General features: G+C 33.5%; 1 protein-coding gene across 4 annotated transcripts in view; it reads right to left on the bottom strand.

Annotated features, from left to right (window-relative positions):
- DYNC1I2 (dynein cytoplasmic 1 intermediate chain 2) overlaps window positions 1-25479 on the bottom strand; it is a 64100-nt gene that overhangs the window by 32451 nt on the left and 6170 nt on the right. For all 4 annotated transcript variants that reach the window (XM_007494362.3, XM_001367907.4, XM_016433702.2 and 1 more), the window contains exons 2-4: window positions 20884-21000; window positions 11013-11130; window positions 3074-3164 (exon numbers count right to left, since the gene is read on the bottom strand). In XM_007494362.3, coding sequence (XP_007494424.1) covers window positions 3074-3164; window positions 11013-11130; window positions 20884-20991 — 317 coding nt within the window. In that variant the 5' untranslated portion in view covers window positions 20992-21000. The remainder of the gene's footprint in view (window positions 1-3073; window positions 3165-11012; window positions 11131-20883; window positions 21001-25479) is intronic.

Here is a 25479-nt window from a genome sequence, read left to right as displayed (position 1 = left end):
CACATATATATATATATATCATGTCAAATGTTTATTGGAATGAAAGAGAAAAGTTAATGTTCTATGAAATAATCACATTTCTAAGCAAATATTAGTTTGTTTTACCCTAAATGTTTAAGAATATTTCTGTGAAAAATGATCACTAAACCCTCTCAAACTAATGTCTATTGTGGTTTATGGAATTCAGGTTAACTAATATCTACAAAATTAAATGAAGTATTTTATAGAACTTATTTATGATTATGCTAATAGAAAAATGTACATCAAAATTCAGCTTCCCCAAAATTCTCATTATTACAAAAATAATTTTTAAGACGAATAACAGTAAAGTTATTAAGACAATCCATGGGAGAACATGGATAAGACTCTTAGGAATGAATAATAACTTGTATCAATGGAGGGAATACCCATGTTGATAAGATCACAGATCTATTAAAGTGTGTGAGTTAGTGAATAACATGAAGCTACCATGAAGAAGCAATGTCAAAACCTGGTCTAAGAGCACTGTCTATTATTGTGGTTTTCACATTTTCTTTTAAACATTTAAGGAAAAAACTTGGGTTTCTCCTCCTCCTCCTCCTTATACAACTACAAAATAAATCTGGGAAAACTTGGTATTGCTTCTTTCTCTTTTCTATAGACAACAATAATACTTTTTTAAAAGTTGCATTATTCAAAATATCTGATCTTTATAAATGACATTTCACAAAAAATGTAATGTATGCACTATTCTTAAAAGAATTTGTTATGCCTACATGTTAAAAATTATAGGATGAGCAATGAGCCTACAGATAATACAATTATTTTCCCTAAAAACACTAACAATAATCAAACATGTAATTTATATAGAGTGCTTTAACTTTTGCAAAGTGCTTTAGACATAGCATCTCATTTGATTCTTACAATCACCTTATAAAACAGGTATGACAAAATATAACTATTAATCCCATCTTACAGATGAAGTAATTGAGGCTCGCAGTTTAAGTGATTTGTCCATACTTATTAGATGCTAATAAGTATTAGAATTTGATAAAAGTCGCCCCGAGTAAATCTTATAATCTGTCTTCAAAAAGATTTACCTCAAGTTATTTTTACAATTAAGGCAATCTCCAATTATGTTTATTAGATATTACAAACTTCTCAAAACATTTTCAAAAAATGGTGAATTCAGAATTAATTTAAAAAAATTATGAAACTTAAGGAGGTGGAGAAGGTCCTAATGTGGAGTGAACTATTATAATAGGATGATAAAATTCCTATCCCCAAATCAGAAATTGAAAACCAATTTTAAGTTTAATATTTATATAATAAATATGCATAATATATCAAATGCATGAATTTATAAAATAAATAAAAATTTCCACTATTTTGGAAGGATATTTATTATGATGATGATAAGGTAAAAAAAGAAAAATTTTATTGTTTGAAAATCTATTTGGCAATAAAGGAATCACCATATATAATATAAAATGCTGACTACTGGGATATTATTTGCAAGGATGTTACTATTAAATATATTTAATTTTCATTATTGATAGCTTTTGAATGCACTTTGATCAAAAACAGCTGAGCTATTTTATTAAATTATAATATTGTTGATTTTTGGAACTATTAAACAGAACTGAAAGAATTTAAGAATTGTTTGATAATCCCTTGCCTCTTTTAGGAAGGTAAAATGGTTGGTTTACAGTCATCCAATAAATGTAAGCAATCTCTGTAGTAGTAAGTTATTTTTAGTTGCTTAATTATCCTACTAATTGCCTCATCTTTCCATTCTGCTCTACCCAAATGGGCATGGCCAATAAGCAGGGTTCAAGTGAAATAAATCAAATCTCAGGAGGCACATTTTTAAAAAGCAATTTACACACACACACATGCACTCACACACACATGTGTGTGTTCTGTGTCTAGCCAGTTATAATATTGCTTGGGAGAGTAACACTTTGAACTTTGATTAAGAATATGGAACAGTCCAGGGAAGCAACTTTGTATCACTTCATTAATTAGTCTGTTAAAGGGAACTCTAGCTACTTAGAAAATAATTATAGCATTCAGGTACTTTTACTTCTTTTCTTTCTCATCTTCCCCACTTCTGGACATTTACTACTTGTTTCAGCTTCAATCTGGAAGGCCAAGAAAGGCAAAAACTTAAATTTAAATTTCCTCAATTGTCAGATGAGCTAAAGAATTTTTTGGGGGGCTGGGGGGGGGGGAGAGGAGTGGGTGGAGAAGACTAACACATGGCAAAAAAAAGAGAACTTTTGATTGGCTCTGGATTTTTATCATACACTTAGCTTTAACTGCCAGGGACAGTTGAAAGTTGGCTACATTTTAAATGTTTTCTGCAGTTAATTAAGAATACCAAAATACAGAATTCAAATGCTATTAGAGTTCACAAAGAAAAGGTTAGGCCCAAAGTATAAAGATTTGGAGGGCTAATGCACAAATCCTAACAGGTCCTTCAGTAGCATTTAAATTACACTGAACTTCTTTGCTAGGAAGTTATATGTATGCAGGACCCTAAAACAAATCTAGAAAGCATTTTTCATAAGGGTAAGGTAAGTTCACAAAATATTAACAATGAAGAAGATTGACTATGCTCTTACTTCTTTATTCTTAATGCTCTGTGCAAATTTTTCTTAATTAGCATACTGTATTAATTACTGGTTTTGCTAACACTTAAGAGAGAATAATTCTTATATATTGTATGAAGTGTTTATCACAGAAGAGAATTTCTATACTATTTTTTATGGATTCCAAAAACAGATCACACAATCAATAAGTTTCCTCAGGCATTAAAGAAAAACATTTTAAAGAATACTATTCAAAATGTATTTTTATCATAACACATGGCATGAAATAATTTAATCTGCTGCTGAATTAACTAAGTGTAATATAATTCAAATATTTTAAAATAAATTTTCTTAGCTTAATACAATCAACATCTATGTATCCATATTTTGAAATATCAATTCTAATTCAACACTATTATTTAGAATTCTTCTAAAGTATCAACAGTATCTGGGTGACTAAAGCATTCCATCATTAAAACATTAAAAGAAAATTACCATACCTAGGTCCCACGGCGCCATCTCCAGAGTCTTGGCTTCCAGCCTCACTTGGAGTACTCACAGATTTGGAGGATGGAGACATAGGAGGAGGGACTAAATAGTGAAATAGACAGGTATCCGCTGTTACTACTCGAAGAGGTTGTACAGCTTATGATGTTTCAAAATTAATTTAACATGAAGTAATTAACACAAAGAAAAATGGCAAAACAAAACAAAACAAAAACAAAAGAAATAAGTGAAAACGAACAGTAGAAAAAAAGGGAAAAAAGACAAAGTTAACAATGCATGCTGGATATTCATGCAGTTCCTTTGACATAATGCACTTGGGCTTGATATAAAAAACAAACAAAACAAAAAAACCTACTATGGAAATGTATTTGGATTTCAGCCATCACTAAACATTAGCACTAACTTTCAAAGGAGACCATTCCTTCTATGCTAACATTTCACTTTTGAAATCATAAATCAGTTAATATTAACATTAACTTCCCACATTTCAGGTCTGAAGTAAAACTAAACTATAAAGATCCATCTAAGTTTTGTAAGAATTATAAGTCAAAAGCAATTATCCCCAATATAATAATTTAAAATACCAAGACTCATGTTTAAATCAACTTCAGTCCTTTTTCCTTTAAAAGTACAAATGTAGAGAAAAGTCATTCCATGAATAAAATAAGAAAAAGGAATGAGTCTCCTTTAAAATATTCATTAAATTTTCAGCAATTTGAGTAAAAAATGCAAATAAGCTATAAAGCAACATGCCTTTTAAAAGTGATGCACAACAAAAAAATGACAACATGCAACTTAAGGCAAGACTGAATTTAACTTCCTTACCCCAATATTCAGAAATAACTGAAGTGTACAAAGATATAGATACCCAAAGTATTCTTAATCCATTTTATAGAGAAATATATTTTTTCACAATAGATAAAGCAAAAAGAATAAAACTCATCCCATAAGATGGAAGTTTTGAATGTCATATTATAAAATACCAGTTGGATGTACATATTCCAAGCAACTGAATTTAGTCAAACTTCACAATTATTACTGCAGGTAGAACAGGAGGATCATCACTGCCATCTTCTGGTTACATTATATTACAACGATCCCAGATCTCAAGTATCTTTCAGATACTATTTCAATATGCAATAACATTTTAAATTGACTTTATATTAAATGACTACTTAATTGTAATATTACCCTAAAATAAAAGTACTGTTTTTAGCTATAAATGAACTAACCAGAGAAATAGTTTGAACATTTCTTCCAAAGTTATAGTATCTGAGAATGGTAAAGTTATTTAAATTGCTAAATGTTTCTATATATTTTCTTTAAATACCTGCTATGTCAAGAGTTTGAGTATCTAAAATATATAGTCTACTGTCATCTTGGGTATAAAGCACAAAACGGTTACCTGAATGTCTATAATTATAGTCTAGTAAACCAACTACTGGATTAGAGGACTTCAAATATCATTAGAGTTGTCTGCATGAACATAATAGCACTGGGTAAAGTGTTGGGTATAAATAACCTTAGACTAGGCTCTGAAGAAGGAATCAGTGTTGTATGAAATGGGAGAAAGGATCACATCAGTCTCTCCCTATGTTCACTTAGACTGAGCTCCTAATCTTTTCTTCCCATACTGAAGCTTATGAGTTCTTCCATGACCTGTTCTAGTTGAAGCAATAAACAGGTACAATTTTAAAAATATATATTTAGATTTCTAAGGGAAGATCACCTCTAAAGCTGTTTCTAAATTTACGAGAAGCGTTTTTAAAGACAAGATAAGGATATCTTTCACTTGTCGAATTCTTTGAAATGACTAAAACATTCCTTTTCAATTTAATAAATGTATGGTGATTTCATTATTCAATCACTACAAAATATTAGGTTCAAAAGATCTTTACTAATTTAGGCTTCTAGAAGGAAATATCAAATCTACAAGATAGCCCCCAATCCTCCTTTCTATCAACTTCCTGAGTCATAAATTAGGAAGATCTTACTATTTAGTCATCAAATATATCATCTACAATGAATTTAATTAAAGGAAAGGAATACCACTCTTAGCTCCTGTAGTGGTCTCAGGACTTAAAAGTCTACTTCCACTATTGAAATAACGAATATTCAGTAGTACAGCCATGAAAACAAAAACAAAAACAAAAACAAAACCTATATAAAAAGAGGACTTTTACAGTGGGAGTTGCTTTGCTACCCAGAAAAAAAAAATCAAAGATTCAAAAACAGCTATCATTCTTGTGTATCTAAATTTCAATAAGCCTTTATTGAAAATATATGGAAGCTCTAATTTTCAGAAATGTGGAAAATTTTAAACTTCAAGAAACTAAGCAGGCTACTTAGATCAAAGTTAGAAATCTATTTTCAATAATGATCTAGTAGTTGGTCCAGTCTTACTGGTTCAGTGGATACCATTAACATGTAGCTTTTGAGGTAAGAACTATAAGGAATAGAAACAAGAACAGACATTATTACATGATTCCTTCAGTTAAAGAATTCCTTAATCAGATATTTTCAAACAGTATTAATTCATTTCCACTTGAGATGTATGTTATAAGATGAATTAATCCAAAATGGCTCAAAATAAAATACATAACAAAAGGTAACATTAACCTTAACTTTATGCATGTGAATAAACCTAAACTTCTTGCCAATTAAAAAAAAATTTAAGCAAAGACATTTGCTTGTCATAGACACATCATAATGCCCTAAAATTATAATTGAGTCAAAAGTAATTCCTTACATATCATCATGAGGATTCAGTCTTTAAAACTAGGTTCCTTATTGTTCTCTATAACCAGAACTCAGCCAGCCAAGTGGGGGGTCTTTTCACATACATTTTCTCTCTCCTCATCTTTGCTTCCTGGCCTCTTCCTTTATGTCACAACTAAAATCCTGCCTTCTAGAAGAAGCCCTTTCCAATCCCTCTTAATGCTAGTATCTTTGCTCTACTGATTATCTTCAATTTATCCTGTGTAGATCTTGTCTGCATTAGCTGTTTGCATGTAGTCTCTCTTGTTAGACCATGAGCTCCTTGAGAGCAAGGCTTGCTTTTGTCTTTCTTTGTATCTCCAGCATTTAGAATACAGTGCCTGGTACATAGCAGGTGATTAACAAATGCTTGTTCCTTTGACCTGACCTGGAAATTAATCCATCTTTAGTCCTAAACCTTTCAGGGACAAGAATAGAAGTGGGATAGATAAGACTTTCTTGTCTCTAACCTATCCCTTATCAACTATTCTCATGAAACATCCCATGTTTTTCTTCTTTTTCACAAGTCATTGAAACATTACCTCTTTGGTGAAGTCTCTCCAGAATAGGTTTATCAAAATATCAGTAACCTTATCAAAATTTCATCATATGGAAAAATTAAAATTCTGTAATAGGAACTTTCAATTGTGTGAAGAGGATGTCTTGGTATTTACAAAGTGACTGTAAAAGATGGCACCTTTATGTTCACTTGGCATTGCCATTTCCATTTTAATTCATAGTAATTTTTTGTCATCATGGACGAACTCAATGAACACGTATGACTTGTATAACTAGTTGTTTAATGGAGGCCTTGAAATATTTTTTGTTGAGAAAGGGTCTGCATGCTGGAAAAATATAAACATTGTTCTATAACAAAGATTCTGAGGATAAGAAAAATTTGGCTTTCTCTAAAGTCCATTGCCTTTGTCAAGCTTTCCAAAATGTAAATCTCAAATATTTGGCTTCTGCTATGCTGAAGAACAGCAGGGGAAATACAGTTTAAAATGTGCTGTAAAAAATAAAGAAAAGTGACTTTCCATTGCCATATTTCTTTCTAACTATACAGTGTTCTAACATTCCTTATATCTCTCTCAACAACTAAGGCTAGTTTTATGTAAGTTTATATGTTACTGTTAATTGTATTTTATATGCACATCTTTATTTCCCCCCCTAGTCTCTTCATTTAAATTTCAAGCCCCTTGTACAGGGACACAATCTTGCAATCTATTACGTCCTTTGTAACCATTTATAGTGTCTAGCATATATAACTGTGGTAAAGAACATTTACAGAAGAAATACTTAAGCCTGTTGGTTTATGTACTGAGAAGGGTTAATTTTACTTGTTAAAGAAACCAAACATTTCTTTGTTAGCTAAAACTTGTTACATCTTTCTGAATGTCATCACATAAATTAAGATTTTCTTACATTCATGAGGGGGAGGTGTTTCAGAATCTGCTTGTTTAATCACAGCTGAAAAAATTTAAAGATAAAATAACATTCCATGACTTATTCAGAGGTACTTTGTGAAAGAATAACTTGCTCTGATGAAAAATGGATAATTGCTAAGTAGCTACCTCACAAAATGTTAGGTAATATGAGCAAAAAGTAAAAACCAGTCTTTGTCATTTGGAGAAATAGCAGTAAGTAGTAGCCCTCTGAAAAATTTCCCAAAGGCATTAGTAGGGAAAAAATGTGCTCTTATTGATTCATAAATAATTTATAAATGACATAACAAAAAATTCAATAAAAATTGAATAGCAAAAAAAATTAGCACCTAGCTCCCAAAATTTCACTGACTTACAATCATCTACTTAAATAATTAAACATCACAAAATAGGCCAGCATTTCTCTTCCATTTATTGAGGACCTTAAACTGGTATACTGACTTAATGAAGATTTGAGTTCAAATCCATCCTTCCCCTTTTACAACAACATCCACAAAAGAAATCTAAATAACTAAATATAGAAAAAGATAATAAAGATATAATTCATGTGCAAGTTTCCATATATATATATGTATATATATATAAATATTAGGGTAATAATAATAATGTAGTTATTTTCCAAGGAAGTTTTTTTTTCTAATTCCACATTAAAATAAAATTAATTCTCCCAAATGTTTCAAGCAATATGAAAGCTAAAAGTCCACAGCCCATCTTAATTATATACAATTTAAATGATATAAAGCATTGTCTTTGTCTAACAGAACTTCTTACCAAAGTAAAGAAAGGGTGGTAATTCTTTAACCTCCATATCTCTACAGCAAGGAGGCACCCAGAGAGAACTTTTCCCAGCTACTTAAAAAATCATCAATAAAGGCCAAGAAAAAAAGATGAAATTGTGACCTGAATCTCTTATATCATGAATATATGGTTGTGGTATGTTAATTTGTAGTATAATCCTAGAGAGCACAGGGAACTCAATTATTTATTGAGTATATTTTGTGCAAGCACTTTAGGCACTGGAAAATAAGGATAAAACTCTCCTCTGATCATACATACCTAAAATAACTGAAGAAGTGGGTATCACCAGCAATTTCTCTCCCCTCTCTAGAAATACTGTGCAACAAAGGTTATAAACACCCAGGTATACACTTTAAGAAGACATAAAGAGGAGGCAGCTTGTGGCTCCATGGAATGAGATTCAGGCCCAAAGACGAGAGGTTCTGGCTTTAAACTGATTTGACCAGACCCCAGACACTTCCTAGCTGTGTGACCTTGGGCAATTCACTTAGCTCTCAATGCCTAGTCCTTACTGCTTTTCTGCCCTGAAACCAATACACAACATAGATAGATAGATAGATAGATAGATAGATAGATAGATAGATAGATAGATAGAGATAGATAAGGAAGGAAGAGATGGAGGGAGGAAGAAAGGAAGGAAAGGAGGGAGTAGAAGTGGGACGTAAGAAAGGAAAAGAAAAGAAGAAGGAACCAGTAATTACTCTATAGTTCATACATGTATGGAACCTTCCAAACGGTGCTTTGATGGTATAGTCTGAAGACATGCATTTCCAAAAACATACTCTTCATAATGCTCCTTTTAACAGTCAGATAATCTGCCTGGGAATGAATTCTACATTCTATTCTAAGACTTGATTTTACCTTCAGAATAAAGCATGCTTTTTGTTTCTTACCAAAAATTTCAAAAGAACAAACATTAATATGTATTCTCTACAGTATATTTAAGCTGTCTCCACATCCTTGATTTTAATCAATCAGGTAAGCATTTTCTAAGTACTTAATAAGTGCCAGGTAGTACGTTAGGCACCAGGGTATAAAGACAAAAATGAAACAGCTTCTAAAGCATCAATCCTATAAAGACAACCTGTATAATATGCATATATTTTGAGAGAAAAGTGCTAAGTAGAAAATTATATTTGAAGTGCCTTCCAAAGATTATGAAAGTCTATCTAACCCAGAATAGAGTAGAAGTATGCTATTTTACTTATCTTAATATTTGTTATTATTTTTTAAAATTGAGGGCAACAGAAAGAGAAATAAGAGCTATGATTTCATTGGAGTAGGGAACTTCCAGTAAAGAAAACTCTATTACAGGAGTTAGGCAATTTCTGAAATGTATTGCCTTAAAGAGTTGTTTGGGACCCTAAGTAGTTAAATGACTTGTTTAAAATTCACAATTCAGAGGTCTTCCTGACTGAGACCATTTTAAAAGATGATAAATAAGAAATATGACATCAACTGAAAAATAAAGCAAAGAGAAAGATATACTGAGCAAAATCTATACATGTATACACATATATAAAAGACAGAGAGATTTTCACATGGTAATACCCAATCCTAAGGCGTTTTAGGATATCACCTCAATATTTTTTTTTAGTCTCATTGCATTTTGCAACTATAGACATACACAAATTTCTTAGTTCTAGCTATCTATTTTACTGGTCAGATGAAATAAAGCTAAGGTATAAGCCAGATCTAACCCAGAGGCCAGAAGTTCCTCACCTATTTTACCTGGCCAAAGCACTTTATAATTCTTGCCTATAATCCATAATTAATATTTTTAGTCTTGGAATAGATATTTTTCCTAGCACAAAGGGGAATTCATATAACATAAATCCATCTCAGGGAATTTAGTTACTTTAAGTAAATGTATCTGTTCTTGGCTGTAGTTAGGTTCCATAGAACACCATAAGGACTTCTTCATAATACAAATTTGGCAATAGTATCTGTCTATATCGTGGAGCCTAGAGACTACATTATACCAAGGGTTCAGTCTCTGAAACTCACTTTTCCTATTAATAGTTTTAAAGATTTGTCAGTTCTAATCAGGCATATAAATGACCAAACACTGACATTATTTTGAAAGCCTCTTTTAGGCAATAGGGGAATTAAGGGCAACTAGCCAAACAGATGAAAATTTTAAAGATTACTAGCCCTGCTGAAAATGTCAGCATTGGGGTTACTCCAAATCCAACACAATATTGTAAGCCTCTAGAGAGTTGGAGTCACATATGTCTAAATTATTCTGTAGCATAACCAATTAGCTAATATACTTCTATACCAGCACAATTCAATAGCAGATACTTAAAAATAATTTTTTTCACAGAAAAAACATTTTCTTTTTACAGTGAAAAAGAGACCAAGTTTTCTTTAGGTATGCTCATTACCATTTCAAAATTTTTATTGGTTAGATCTACTACAGCTTTGAATAACCCAGAAAAAGAATAAATAGACCAGTGAAATCAATGTCCCAAGAGATACAACCTCTGTATAATCTCTCCTTATCAGCTGGGACAGTGGAATGAAGCTTTAAACATCTCTCTACTTCTACTCTCTTGAGATCAGCACTGTCAAAAAATCAACCCATTATACCCCTGCCTTTAGGCAGGCAAAATCTCTGGCATTTGGATGCAACAGTCACTTAGCCTAATTTAACTAGAAAAGTCAGCATAATAAAGTAGTGAGTCAGTATATTATGATAAATATAATTAAGTCTGTAATACTTTGAACATTTGCCCAGCTGTGCATGTGTTGGATACATTTTAATACACGAAGACAACTCCAAATAAATGGTGCATAAGATTAATGTTTCTAAGGGACAGACATATGGAAAATATAGCCCATAACTCAAACCTATTCATTCTCTTGCCAGTTGCACTTTTAAACTAAATTAAATACACTATGCAGAATGTAAGGATATTTCCACTCTCACCCAGAGGAGATTCCGGTGTCAAGCCCATGCTTTGCAACAATGCTTCTGCTTCTCTCCGCTTTTTTTCAAGGTCAGATTCTTCCTGTACAGGAGCAACTGCTTCTTTCTTCTGATCAGTCTAAAGGAATTTTTTTTAAAAGGAAAAAAAAATTAGAATGACAACAAAGGAAACTAAGAAGACAATGACAAAGAAGGCAACAACTACTCTAATTGAACAAGGCACTTCTGCATACTCAACCAAGCTAAAGAGAAGATTATGTCTCCTATCTGAGGAATAACCAGAACATCAAAAGTCTCATTACCAGAAGAGTGACTAATAAATCCTTAGGATCTAGTGACAAATGAAATAAAAATACAAACTAGTTCTCAATTCTGTGCATACAGATTTGGTGTATGAAATGATGGTGGCAAAGCGGCAGAAATGGATGCTGAGAATCACATTTAAACTTCCAACAACCTATAACTGTGAAGGTAAACCTATGGCAAACATGCCAAAGATGACACAAAAGGCAGAGGGACTCGGGCAGAGCTGTTCCTTTTACCCTCTCCACTGTGCCTCCCTGCCCCCCTGACAAGCAGCCCATTGGAAGCACATATTCCCTTCCTTGAGCAGAGTGCCTGGGCCACTCCCTCCCTTTTCTCTTACCCCTATCTGGGGTAAGGCAGTGGGGGGCTGGCAGGTGGTCTCATGAGGCAGGGGAGGAGATGGCATACAGTGTCTAAAAAGTTCCCCATCACTGATCTATAATACTGATAAAGGATCTAAAAATTGTGTAATTTTTAAGCTACTTGTTGAGGGAAACTAAATTCCCATTAAATGAACTCTTTATTATAAAAGAGAACAAACACAAATCAGTTGCAGCTTTGTAGGGTAAAAATAAAATTTGATGGGGCTGGTTTCATCATAAAGGCAATAAGAAATATCTTTTCATAGGACAAGTGGTCATCTCACCTAAAAGTACTCATGAAGGGCAAAAGCAAAAAAGATCACTGCAAAAATGAAAGTAACAGTAACTTAATTTATTTTAAAACTCACAAAGTGCTTTCCTCACCACAACCCTATTAGATTCATCTATGATCACTTCATATGGATATTTCTTCCAAAGGTGCAGAAAAGAATCCATTTGCCATAGGCCTCTTATCTTATGTGACTCCTATCCATACCCTTCTATAATTGTGCCTAAGGATTCTCCTCTCTATGTGAGCACAGGTCAGTAATATGCCTTACCATACACTGTTGATAGCACTACTATACTTGGACTCTCAACACTTCAATACATGATCTGTTCTATGAGCAAGTAAAAATGGCACTTAAGAAAATGAAGTCAATATGAACGACTGGATCCAGCCAAATACAGAAGAAATCACTGTCAGAAATGATATATTAGGCATTCAGGGATCAATTTTCAGGATAATTCAAAAAGGGAAATATTCTAAAAGAATGGAAATGATCACTAGCTGTCTTATTACTCATAAAGTGGTATGTCTACTTTTCACATCTCTATAAAACCTATATAAGGATAGTAAATGTACATCTTGACGCTATACTTTTGCAGATTTTCTGCAGCAGGTCATATCTTCATTGTCACATAACATAGAAAGGAATATTATCTACAAGATCCCACTGTTGATTGTTTTGTTGTTTTTTTTTAAGCATGTGATTGGTAGCGTAAAATGTAGCATTCTCTAACAAGGTATCTCCTATTCATACAAAGATATACTTATAAGAGCAACCACAGAAAACTATGATCAACTGTTCAATAATTATCAATATTAAACAGGCTTATATCAGGGGCATGTTCTTCAAAGATTATCAGAGGATATCTTAAAAGCCCAAATAGAAAACATATTCCTTATAAATGGAATTCCCTAGATGATTCTGTTTCTTGGAGACACTATAGTGATTACATGTAATCGAAGAAGACAACAGAGATACCTCATTAGATCAAGAACCACTCAAAAGAGACTAGTTTAGCAATCCACTCAGAAATCCAAATGGATGAAGACTACATACTGCCCAAATTATGACATGAAGTTGCACAGGGAGCCACTTGTGCTTAATGTATTAGTACATAGATCCTGGTCAAAAGATAATATTGAATTAGGATCAGTTAATTAATATTTGAGAAACTGCCCAAAATTTTTGATGATCTCAAACAGATTCCTGACACAAAGGACCATCTTTTTAACATTAAGTCTTCCAGTGATTATTATATTATTATGAATCACAGAACAACCTGTCAGTGGAACAAAAATTGTAGGTGAACCAAAGAGCAATGGAAAGTCATATGATGAGCCTAATTAGATTGCAACATATTAGAAATAATGATTTCTTTATGCGGAAGCATAAAAATATTAGATGTATGACTAGAAAAAGATGGGAGCTGTTCATGTAAGATAAATAAGAGATAATATGAAGGATAGCTTGACAATAAAAACAAAATTAAAATCCCTAGAAATCTTCTCTTACACTGAGTTGATCATCTATGGAAGATATATAAAAGAATACAAGAATCAAAATCACACAAGGTAAGAAAACATGAATGAGGCTTCAATTCACACTGCCAAAAATAAGTTATTATTGTATTTTTAGACTATGAATCAAGTTTGACATAAAAGATAGATCTTTTCTACAGTACTTAAATGAATGCAATACTTCCCAAAATACATTTCTAGTCAGTTGCAAAGTAATGAACCAAAATTTAAAAGGTCCATATTAAGTTTTCCAAATATGTCAGAGGTTTTTATGAAGATTTTCATAAAAGCAGACCCAGACATGATTCAATTTCTAAAGAAATGCACTGTAGGAAATCTGTACATGGGTTAGGAATTGTGGTTATAAATAATTCCAATGAGAAGCGTAGAAGGAGTATTGGACGTCAGAAAGAGGGCTGAATATGGAGTCAAAGGATCTAGGTTAAAATTTCACTAGCTATGTGATAGCATGCAAAAGATTTCATCTCTTTGGCCATCAGTTTCCTCATCTGTAAAATGAAAAGACTGGACCCAGTTAGCCCCTGAAGTTGCTTCTACCTCTAAATCTGTGATCCATGATGCAATGACTAACCACCAACTCCAGAAAAAGATGTGAAAATGTGCTACCCATCTCCTGATAGAGAGGAAATGGACCCAAGATATAGAATCAGATATAATTTTGGACATGGCTAATACAGAAATTTATTTTGCTTGACTATGCATTTGTTGTATAAGGCCTTTCCTTTCTTTCTTCCCTCTCTTCCTCCCTCTCTATTATAGCTATCATCTCTATATTGATGATGATTCTCATATGTTACCTCTCTCTAGACCCCCATTCTTGCATATCCAACTGCTTATTAAGACATTTCAAGCTGTATGCCCTCTAGATTCAACATGACCCCAAATGACCTCATTAACTTTTCCGTAAAACTCTTCCCTTTTCCTAACTTTCTTATTATTGTCAAAAGTATCACCATACTTTCAGTCTCTCAGGCTCACAATCTAGGTATCATTCTCAACTCCTCACTCTCACTCCCCCTACCCAATCTGTTATCAAGTTACATCAATTTTACCTTTGCAACATCTTTCCAATATGGCCTTTTCTCTCATCTGATGCTGCAACCACCCTAGCATGCCATTATCACCTTTTACCAGGTGAAAAAGGAGAGATAAAGAATAGAAGAGAATCTAAAACAAAATTTTTGGAACACTCACAATATGGGCCTGATATAGTCAATAAATCACAAAAAGAGATAGAGGGAGTGATCTGATAGAGAAAAACCAAGAGAAAATATAATGAAAACTCAGAGAAGATAGTAGTCACCAGAGTAAGAATAAAGCCTGAGAAAAGACTATCAGATTTGGCAATTAAGAGATTACTGGTACCTTTGGAAAGAGCAATTTCAGCTGAATGATGAAAAGGGTTGAGAAGTAAGTGAAAGGAGAGGAAATGGAGGTAGTGGATATAATTAGCTTTTTCTGGAAATTTGGTTGTGAAACCAGAGGACAGATATTAAATTGATTGTGGAGAGGATATTAAACCTAGAGAGCAGTTTTTTTTTTTTTCAGGATGTAGAGTCTTATGTATGTTTATAGGTAAAAAGGAAGAAGCCAACAAATAGGAAGGGAATGAAAAACAGATTTATAGGATATTTTCCTCCAGTGAAAATAAATAAACAGGTTAATCAAATTTAAATCTGATGTTTCATTTCATATATATAAAGTCATTTTGAGAGTGTTTAACAAATGCAGGGATAAAAAAGGTATCCTGAAGAGAAGTGTCCCTCAAGCCCTGATGTGCAAACACCCATGAAAGATACAAAGAGAGAGAACAGGGAGCAGGGCAGTGTAAGCAAAGGCACTGAAGGATAGGATAGGGTTATTTAGCATGTATATAGGAGACAATGAGCCTTCCAGTTTGGGCAGAGAACAATATACATGGAGGGGAACAGTTTCAGATAAGAATGGAAAAGGTTGTTCAAATTCACTCAAACCCATCTGATCTAAATTTAAGGAAACCAGGGGGGGGGGAGGGGAACCTATCAAGATAGGCGAACCATTTTAGCTTATTTTATCAACGAAATTATTAGCTTAGTCTTTGATTCTGTCCCCCTCACATGAATATGTATGTCACCAGCAATTCATGGTTTAATCCCATTAAATTAATTCTATGAACATGTTTCACAAACTCTCAATTGGATGCCAATCATATTACAGACAGTCCTAGAAAATTAGATGCCAATCATAACATGATCATCCTTGAAAACTGGAAAGCAATAATTGGCCATCTGTCATCTTTGGATAGATTAATCCTATAGATGATATTCTGGGATAGCTCTTCCAAGTGTGAATCATGATTCTGGCAGTTGCTTATTATTTAATCAAGTAACTGGCTTAAAACTCCAACCAGCTTATAACACAGCACAGAAAGTTATACTGGATGCAATAATAACTTCAACATACATTGTAAACAGAGCAGCTGTTAATGGTCAACTTAAGCAATTCCCAACATTTACTTATGTTATTAATTTTTTCACTGACAAAGAAAAAAGGAAGTAATGGCTATTGTATGAAGGACTTAAGGGGAAAAAAGGACAATCCCTATGGATGAAAAACCAGAAGGACATTTGTGAAATGAGTGCCCAAGTCAACGAAACAATAAATTCACAAAAGTATCTTATAAACTAATTTTAATATACTCAGATATAATATGCTAATATGTCATTTTGAATATACCACTTATATATTTATATATTTAAAACTTTTCTATAAAATAAACATGGTCCAAAAAAAGTATATTTGACTGCAATACATATAAAACAGTATTGTTAGGGATCAGAGGGGAGAACCAGGTTTCCTAAATATCCAGTACCTTCTTCATCAGTAAGAAATATGTATTCTCCATCAAATAATCACTATACCATTCAGGATATAGCCACTATACCACTAATTAGGCCCATACTTTCAGATTATTAGCAGCTTAGATGACTAAAATAATAAAATGAGATACATTATTTTCAAACATAAATGGTTTGCTATTTATTTACACTTTGTGTCTTGAATATGCTGATATATAGTACACAGGTTCATTGCTTTGTGGAAAACTATCTGGGAATCTAACTTTTATAATTCAAGCAATATTTTAAACTAATTAAAACCATGCCAATGAAAAGAAGTCTGTACTGAGTCCTTTCCTTGGAAAAATGAGTAATTATTCCCTACTTTAGTTTTGTAAATCCATATTTTTTTAAATTAGGTTATTGTTCCAAGTTTTATGCTACTATATCACCATAGCATGGAGGTGACCCTGGGTTCTTGAAAACTGTGCAGGTAGAATACAGCCTCTGACAGGTTCTACCATGTTGGAAAACCTTTAATTACAGTCCCAGCAATAGTCTGTCTTTGTATACTCTCCAAGAATCAGTGAAACTAAGAATGAAGAGGCTCATCACCAGTAGCCTAGATTTAAGGTAATGAATTATTTAATCACAGCAATTCATGAAACAAATTACAATACAAATGGATCCTTAGTCCCAGGTGGCTTCTTTATGTTTTTGAAGTGAAGGTGAAAAGGAGGTAAAATGATGCTAAGAACCACATAACTTTTTGATCATCTACAAATATTAATTTAACTGTTACCTCTTTAAAGGTGATACTCTTATCAAATGACCAACAATTTGTACATTAGTGAAAGATCTGAATCAAGTCAAATGAACATTTTCACCATAAATGAAAATAAAAGACAGAAGGAGTTGCAGCTAACTGGAAGTGTGGCACCTAAATTCTTCCCTTGAAGGAATAAACTAAAAGATGAAAGAGTTAAGTTTTTATTCCTTCCCCAAATCTCCACAATGTATGAAGTTTCTAGAGCAAAGGAAAAGTTTCATTTTTATCTCTGTTATCTTCAGCATCAGAATAGTATTGTATATTTTAGATAACAAACACTTAAATATTTGTTGAATTTAATTTGTGGAACTCTGTGCCCCAAAGTAACAAGAATCATAATTTTATGTCACACTTGGTTATCTTGCCTTTGGATCCTCATTCAAAAATGCTATGAGGTTTATTCAGCAAAATCTATTGTTGAGAGATTCTGTTAAGAATAGGATTGAGATCCTTTAAATCAAATCAGCACAAACATACATGTTGATGTCCTGTGATTTCAATGTGAAAGTGCATAGGAGAAGAGGTAAAAAATGTTGGAAAATGTGCTTAGGATTAAGAAGCAAAGGCTTCTAAGATTATGAAAAAACATGTATATCATATATTCTTTCTTCCATAAGAGTTAGAAGGTGCTAGATATGGTGAATATTATTTTTTAAAAAGTGATTCTATTTTAGCAGACAGGATATAACCATTTGCTGATGTGGAAGACATTTTTGAATCAACTGTGTATATAGACTATCCATTTGCTAGAGAAAATGTAAAAATTGACACCAAACTAAAAGAATAAAGATGAAAAGATGACAACTAAAAGGCCAATCTGACCTACTGAAATAACTTACTGGAAAAAGGATAAAGGAAAAGATATTGACCTGGGCTATTATCATTTTCATGTAAGTTTAAATATATAAAGCAATTGTCAAAACAAGTATGTCAAAAGAGTTCAGAAGTAGCTTCAGTGAGAAAACATTTTATCACCTTGACGTAGAAAGACATAGAAACAGAAGGCAATACCACTTTTGAATGTAAACTCATTTCCAAAATATTATATCAGGAGGTAATGGATAATTTGAGCACTTGCATATCATAAGATAGCATAGATCAATAGACTTTTGTATTGACACAACTCTGCCACATCACTGATCAATCAATTAACAAGCATTTATTAATTGACTGCTATGTGCCATATACTGTGTTAGGTCCTAGGAATAAAAATGCAAAAATGAATCAATCCTTATACACAAGGCATTTATATTCTAATTAGGAAAGAAAAAAAGGACATATATAAGTAAAAAGGACATATATAAGAATCAAATTAGTTTGAGAAAGAGGGCAATACGGTTGAGGGGATCAGGAAAGACTTCATGTAGAAACTGAGCTGCATCTTGAAGGAAGAAAGCAATTCTAGGAGACAAAGCTGAGGAGAGAATATATTCTAGGAATTGGCAACAGACAGTGCAAAGATATAGATAAAGGAGGAAGAGTGTTATTTGTGAGAAACAGACAGGAATAAAGCAGATCTGGCTATAAACCACAGAGTGGGAGGAGAATAACTTCCATTGAGGATAAAAAGGTAGTTTAGGGTCAGGTCATACAAGGCTTTAAAAGCTAAAAAGAGGACTTTATATTTTATCTTTAAAGGAATGGTGGACCACTGGAATTGACCAAATAGGTAAGTAATATAGTCAGATCTGTGTCTTTGACAGCAGTGTGGAGGAAGACTATGAGAAAAGGTAGGAGAAAAGTAGGGAAAGACTTGAGGCAAAGAGAACAATGAGTAGAGTTTTATAATAATCTAATCCAGAGGTGATAAAAGGTGTGATAAAATTGAGAGGTGATAAAAGAGGTGATTAAAAAACGAAAGTCTTGGCTGTGTGTATAAAGAGAAGGGTTACATGTGAGATGTTGAGGAGGTAGAAATGATAAGACTAGAAACCAATCAGATATGTGGGGAGAGGAAATATGGATAACATCAAAGTTACAAACCTGGGAAACTGGAAGAACAGTGGTGCCTTCAATAGAAATAGAAGCTTGGAAGATAGTTGGTTATGAAAAGAAAATAACTTCAGTCTGGTACATGCTTAGTTTGAGATATCTCAGGAACATTTAGTTTGAAATGTCCAATTAGGCAAATAGTAACATAAAACTGAAGGTTAGAGGAGAGACTGGAGCTGGATTTCTAGATCTATGAGTCATCTCCATAATGATGATAATCCAATCTAAGGAAACTGAAGTCATGAAGAGTATGGAGAGAGTCGAGCTGAGGCCCTAAGACAAAGCATTTATAGGTGAAACTGGGAATAACAAACGTGAAAAATGAGACAAATTTGCCTATATTTCTATAATGATTAATTTTCATTATCCAGGCCAGTAGAGCCACCCCATCTGTACTCTTAATATGTCAGTACCCAATGTATGTTTGGGGGAGTGGAATGAAGCAGAAAAGAGTAGCTGAATTATACCAACTAGACATACATGCACACTGTATTAATGTATGCCTCTGACTACATTTCTCACAATCCCCTTTTCCCTTTTGTGTACATGTGTCATTATGTTTTTTGTTTTTTTTTTTGTACTTAGTTTCAGTTCTGGGCAGGGTTGCCCTCTCTGGATCCCCGTGGAAGCAGGGAGCAGCTTGCTCTTTAGCTTTCACTTTCCCTTTGCTTCAAGTTGAATTTAATAAATAGTATTAAAAATAATACTTGGAGTATTGGATATTAGTTTTAATCTTTATAACATACAGAGATTCATGCCTAAGGAAGCAATCTTTAAAACATTCAAAGATCAACTTTTAAAATATCTTTAAAAGAAGACATCAAATGATTGATGAAAAGTCACACATTGATTAAATTTCTGATTATTCAAAAAATATAGAAAATCAAATGAATGAAGAATGTCTCTTGTTCAGACTACTATTCATGAGTCCAGTAAGTCAATTAGTACATTAACTATGGACAGGAACAACAGATGAACTATGAGATGGGCCCAGAATTAAAGAAAAGGAATAGAGAAGCCCAGTAGAATGTAAATTCTTGAATGCAAGAACTATTTCATTCTTGGCTTTGTTTCCAAGTACTACACACATAAAATGTTTGTTGAATTGAACTGACTTGCTCTTGGGAAAGTGAGTAATATTTCCAACAATCCCATAGAAAAACCCTGGCACAAAACTCATCTTTTTTAACAGCATTAATCTAATGACTGTGACCATGGCTATGAATTATGGAATACTCTAACCTCCAAAGAATAAAAATTGTAGGTAACCTAAAGTCCAATAGAAATGTATAGAGGGTAGGCTGCAGCAAATAATCAATGATGATTTATATATAACATAATGGACTACTTCTTCCAAGGAATATGAGACAGGAAAAGAAAGTGGGCCAGTCAGGCTGTGAGACTGAACAGTAAAAAGTAGAAAGACTAAAAGATATATATATTTCACAGACAGTGTTTTAAGAGACTTAAAGAGCAGATCCTTCTGGAAAAGAGAGAAAGAATTCGAAAAGCATGGAGGAGTTGTGATCTTTAGTAAGGGACAGAGTCCCCACAATGATGAAATGACAAATCCACTGAAGAAGTCAAGGCTTATTTAAAGTGAAAAAGACATTAAACTAGAGTTGCATTCACAAAACTAAAGCTCTCTTGGTTTAACATACTATGTAATCATGAAGTAAATAAATAGGCAAGTTACTCAAAACAGAATAATATAGTTAAAACACACAATCAAGCTTACTTCCTTTTTCTTTCTTTCTTCTTCCTTTCTCTTCTTTTCCTCTCTGATTTGAGCTAACCGTTGCTTCTTTCTCTCCAATTCAGCCTTCAATTCACTTTTGTCCGACATGGCTGTGACCTTAATGAAAATACAATTATTTAAAATAGTCAGAATATTGGCAATAGCTTAATTTTGTTAAATTTAGATTTACAAAAGAAAGACACTTTATACAAATGCCATCAGTAAAGCAAAATCTCCTAATCTATTAAAGTTGGAAGCTGGAAAAATCCCAAAGGTAAACAAGAAACAAAATGATTTCTATTTGAACATAAGCATATTTAATATTTTTTAAAGCAAGAAAAACCTCAACTTTTTAGGCTGGCTTTTCACATTCGACTTTCAGCTACCTTTTTAAACTTGTTTCACATTATCCATCTGTGGGTAGAGATGTAGGACAGCTGAGTAGATAGTTAGTCTCAAAGTCTGGAAGACCTGGGTTCAAGTCCCGATCTTAATATATACTTGGCTATGTGAATTTGGTCATGTCATTCTTTCTCTGAGTTCTCTAGGAAGGCCTCTTAAGGACTACAAACTGCAAAGAAGTATGGAACTGTGCTGATAAGGGGCGAGGAGGGATGGTTTCCTGGGGCAGGGTGAAGGGAGGAGAAAGAGGGAGAGGATCTTCATAACAATTAAATCTCAAGTCTAACCCCAACCTTTAGGCATGTTGCAGCCAAAGTGACCTAAAGATATTTCCCCCTCCTAACTCAGCATTTCATCTCTTATCTCCAGCCTTTTTTTAAAGTTTATTTTTTACTAATGTTTATGATCTCTCTCATACTGTCTTCCTCAATATAATTAAAAACAAAAACAAATATCTTCACAATAACTATGCATAGTCTAACAAAACAAATTCTTACTTTAGCCATGTCTAGATATATATGTTTCATCTTATTCTGGATTTTCAGCTTATCACTTTTCTGGCAGAAAGTAAATGATGTAATTCATTTTTAGACCTCTGAATTCATAGTTTATCAACTGCATTCATCAGATTTCTAAAGTCTTTCAAAGTTGTTTATACCACTGTCACTGGATAAACTGTGCTTCTAGTTCTGCTCACTTCACTGTGCATCTGATCATAGGTCTTTCCCAGTTTCCATCACTGCTAATAGCACAATCATATTCCATTATGTTTACATCTGACAATTTTGTGTAGTCATTCCCCAATAGGTCATCTCCTCAGTTTTCAACAAAAAAGAGCAGCTATAAATATTTATATGCATATGGGCTCTTTTTCTCCTTCTCTGATCTTTTTTTGGATTATAGTCATAGTTATGGTATGTAGTTTAACAACTTATATTAAATAAGGTTTAATAACTTTGGGGGTATGGTTCTAAACAGCTTTTCATAATGGCCAGGCCACAGCTCCATCAACAATGTATTAGTGTGCCTGTCTTCCTGAATTCCTACATGTGCATTTTCCTTTTTGCCAATCTGATGTGTGTGAAGTGCAACCTCCAAGTTGTTTTATTTTTCATTTTCCTAATTATCAATGATTTGGAGTGTTTTTTTTTATGTTTATGGATAGTTTAGATTTCTTTCTTTGAAAATTATTTGTGTCTTTTGACCATTTATTAGCAAATGGTTCTTAATTTTATAAATTTGAATGAATTCTTTTTATTTTAGATATGGAAATTTTATTAGGGAAACTTATTACAAAGATGTTTTGCCAATTACCCATTTCCCTATAAATTTTAAACCGCATTAGATTTGCTTGTGCAAAACTTTTTTGATATAATCAAAATGTTTTTGCTCAAATCATCACCCATTTCTGGACTGTATACCTTCCTCACTACTGTCTCTTGGAATTCCTAGCTTCTTTCAAAGCTTAACTTAGGTACCACCTATTGGATAATTCTTCCACGACTTTAGCTGGTAGTGTTCTCTTCCTCCTAAAATTTTCTGCTATTTATCTCTGTACATTTTTGCCTCTCGTTTTCCATCTTCTGTACCTCAAAACCTCTCTATGATTTCACCTGACCCTCCCTACTTCATGCTGGTCTCAGATGGAAAGGTGATCCTCCTTGTTAATACCAAATTCTGCCTTTGATCTTATTCTCTCTTTTTATTTCTGAGAGCGTGATCACTTGATCTCTCCTTCTATGTTGCCAACCCTTCAAGCTATAATGTTATAGATATTTTTACCTTTAAAAATGAACTTCTGAAAAAGGGAAATTTGTATTTGTTCCCTTCACTGATTCATTATACTCTTCTCATAATTCTTCATTATTCTAATGAAACTGCTCTTTCCATAGTTATCAATTACCTTCTAGTTATTAAAAATAACTAGGCTGGGTGTTTCTTAGTCTTCATCCTTCTTGATCCTTCTACAGCAAATGACCCAGTGGACAGTGGCAAATGACAGCAAACAGAACCTCCCTCTGAATACTCACTATTTTCTCTCTTGGTTTCCAAGATTTCAATGCCCTCTTCTGGTTCTCCTCCTGTTTAACTACTCTTTCACCTTTGCTATTTCATGATCTTCCTGCACCCTACAAGGAGTATTCTGCCTAGTACTTTCACTTTTTGGGTGATCTCATCCATGCCCATGGCTTCATTTACCCCTTAATAAAGCAGATAACTCTGAAATCTACATATCCAGGTCCAACTTCTTCTCATGCTCTTCAGTTCCACTTCACTTACCTGCCTGACATCTTTACCTCTATGTCCTATGGACACTCTGAGTTTAACATGACTAAAACCAAACTTTGGGCTCCACTCTATACAAGATAATCTATTCCTTTACCTTACATCTTATATTCTATCTCATGTAATTCTAGGCTGCATTAAAAGCTCAACAAGGTCCTCCAAGATTACCCTGACCTTGCCACTTATTATTGCCCTTCCTGTTGCAAATTACTTTGTATTTTAAGTTTTGCTGTTACAAATATAAAATCTATTTGTTCATGTTGTTTTTCCTGATTGAATGGGAAGGTCCTTGAAGCCAGAAATAGTTTAATTTTTTATTTTACCTCTCCAATATCTAGCAGAGCACCTGGCATTTAATAAGCGCTTAAAAAGTACTTCTTGAATTGAACTGAACTGGTACTAATCTTTCTTTCATACAGCTTCCAAAGTAACTTTCCTAATGCACTGGTCTGACCAGGTCATTTCTGTGCTCCCAATTGCATAAAAAGAATAAAGCATTAACTAGCATTTAAGTCTCTTCACAATTTGATTCCAACCTCTCTTTGTAACTTTACTTTATCCTACTTCTCCTTCCATACCCTATGTTCCAATGAACTGGATAATTCACTTTCTCTTGATTCTCTCTTCCCATCTCTTTCTTGATGCATTTGTGCAGATTGTCCCTTTTCCTCTTTCTTTGTATTTCCCAATGCCTAGAAAATACTGTTTTCGTTCATTTCCATGGCACAATATCCTTTTTGAAAAAACACAACTCAGAAGGTACTTAATCCATGAAGCTTTCTTTGATTATAGGATGCTAGTCTTAGAATTTGACTCCTCACTGTGAGTATTCCCCAAGGTTCTGCCTCAGGCCCATTTCTCTTCTTTCTCTACAATTTTTTTCTTGGTAATTCCATCAGCTCCCCTGGGCATAACTATCTATACAAATAACTCATCAGTCTGGATATCCAGCCTCAGTCCCTTATGAGTTTCAATTCCACATCACCAAATGACTTTAGATATTTCAGACTGGGTGTCCTTGAGACATATGAAATGTAATATGTTAAAAAAATTTTTACTTTCCTCCCTCTTTTCAACTTCACTATTTTTGTGCAAAGTACCAGCATTATGCCAGTCAGTCATGTTTACAAACTCAGCATATTCACAATCCCTCATTCTCCCTCTCAACTTATTCAATGAGTTGTCAACTCTTGTTCTTTTTACCTGCAAAACATCTCACCTGACTTCTCTTTAATCACTCAGTTAAGACCCCAATTAGTTCCAATCCTGATCACTTTTTGCCTAGATTAGTGCAATAGCCTCCTGATCAGTCTCCACATCTCCTGTTTTTCACCACTGTTATTCATTTTACACATTCTTGTCAGAGTGATTTTCCTTAAGCACAGATATGATCATGGTCCTTCCCTACTCCACTCCAGTGGTTCCTCTATTGCCTCTAAGATAAAATGTAAACTCCTTGTTTTTTAGCCATTAAAGCTCTAAATGACCCAATCCTAAACTACTCTTCCATCCTCAATGGCATTACTCCTCCTCCTTTACTCTGTGATCTAGCCAAACTGACCTCAGTTTCCTACATACAACACCCTTCCTCCTGACTTTTGCACTGGCAGTCCCCAATGTCAAAAACATATTCCCTTTTCACCTCTGCCTCTAAGAATCCCTGCCTTCCTTAAAGATGCAGCTCATGTACCACCTTCTATACTGAAGTCTTTCCTGACCTCTTCAATTGCTATTGCCTTCCCTCTTAAATTATCTTGAATTGAGAGGAATACAGAATATAAGACTGCTGGGTTTACTCTTTGTTGGTAAGGAGAAAAAAAAGAGTTTGCTTAGCAAGAACCCTAAAGGGTCACTTCCAACAAGCCATTTCCTATGCATGTTAGGATCATACAAGATTCTTTGGTAGTT

This window comes from Monodelphis domestica, chromosome 4 (genome assembly GCF_027887165.1).
Source record: "Monodelphis domestica isolate mMonDom1 chromosome 4, mMonDom1.pri, whole genome shotgun sequence".
Taxonomy (NCBI): domain Eukaryota; kingdom Metazoa; phylum Chordata; class Mammalia; order Didelphimorphia; family Didelphidae; genus Monodelphis; species Monodelphis domestica.
The sequence above is the reverse complement of the archived record's forward strand: the minus strand, read 5'-3'. Positions and strand labels throughout refer to the sequence as shown.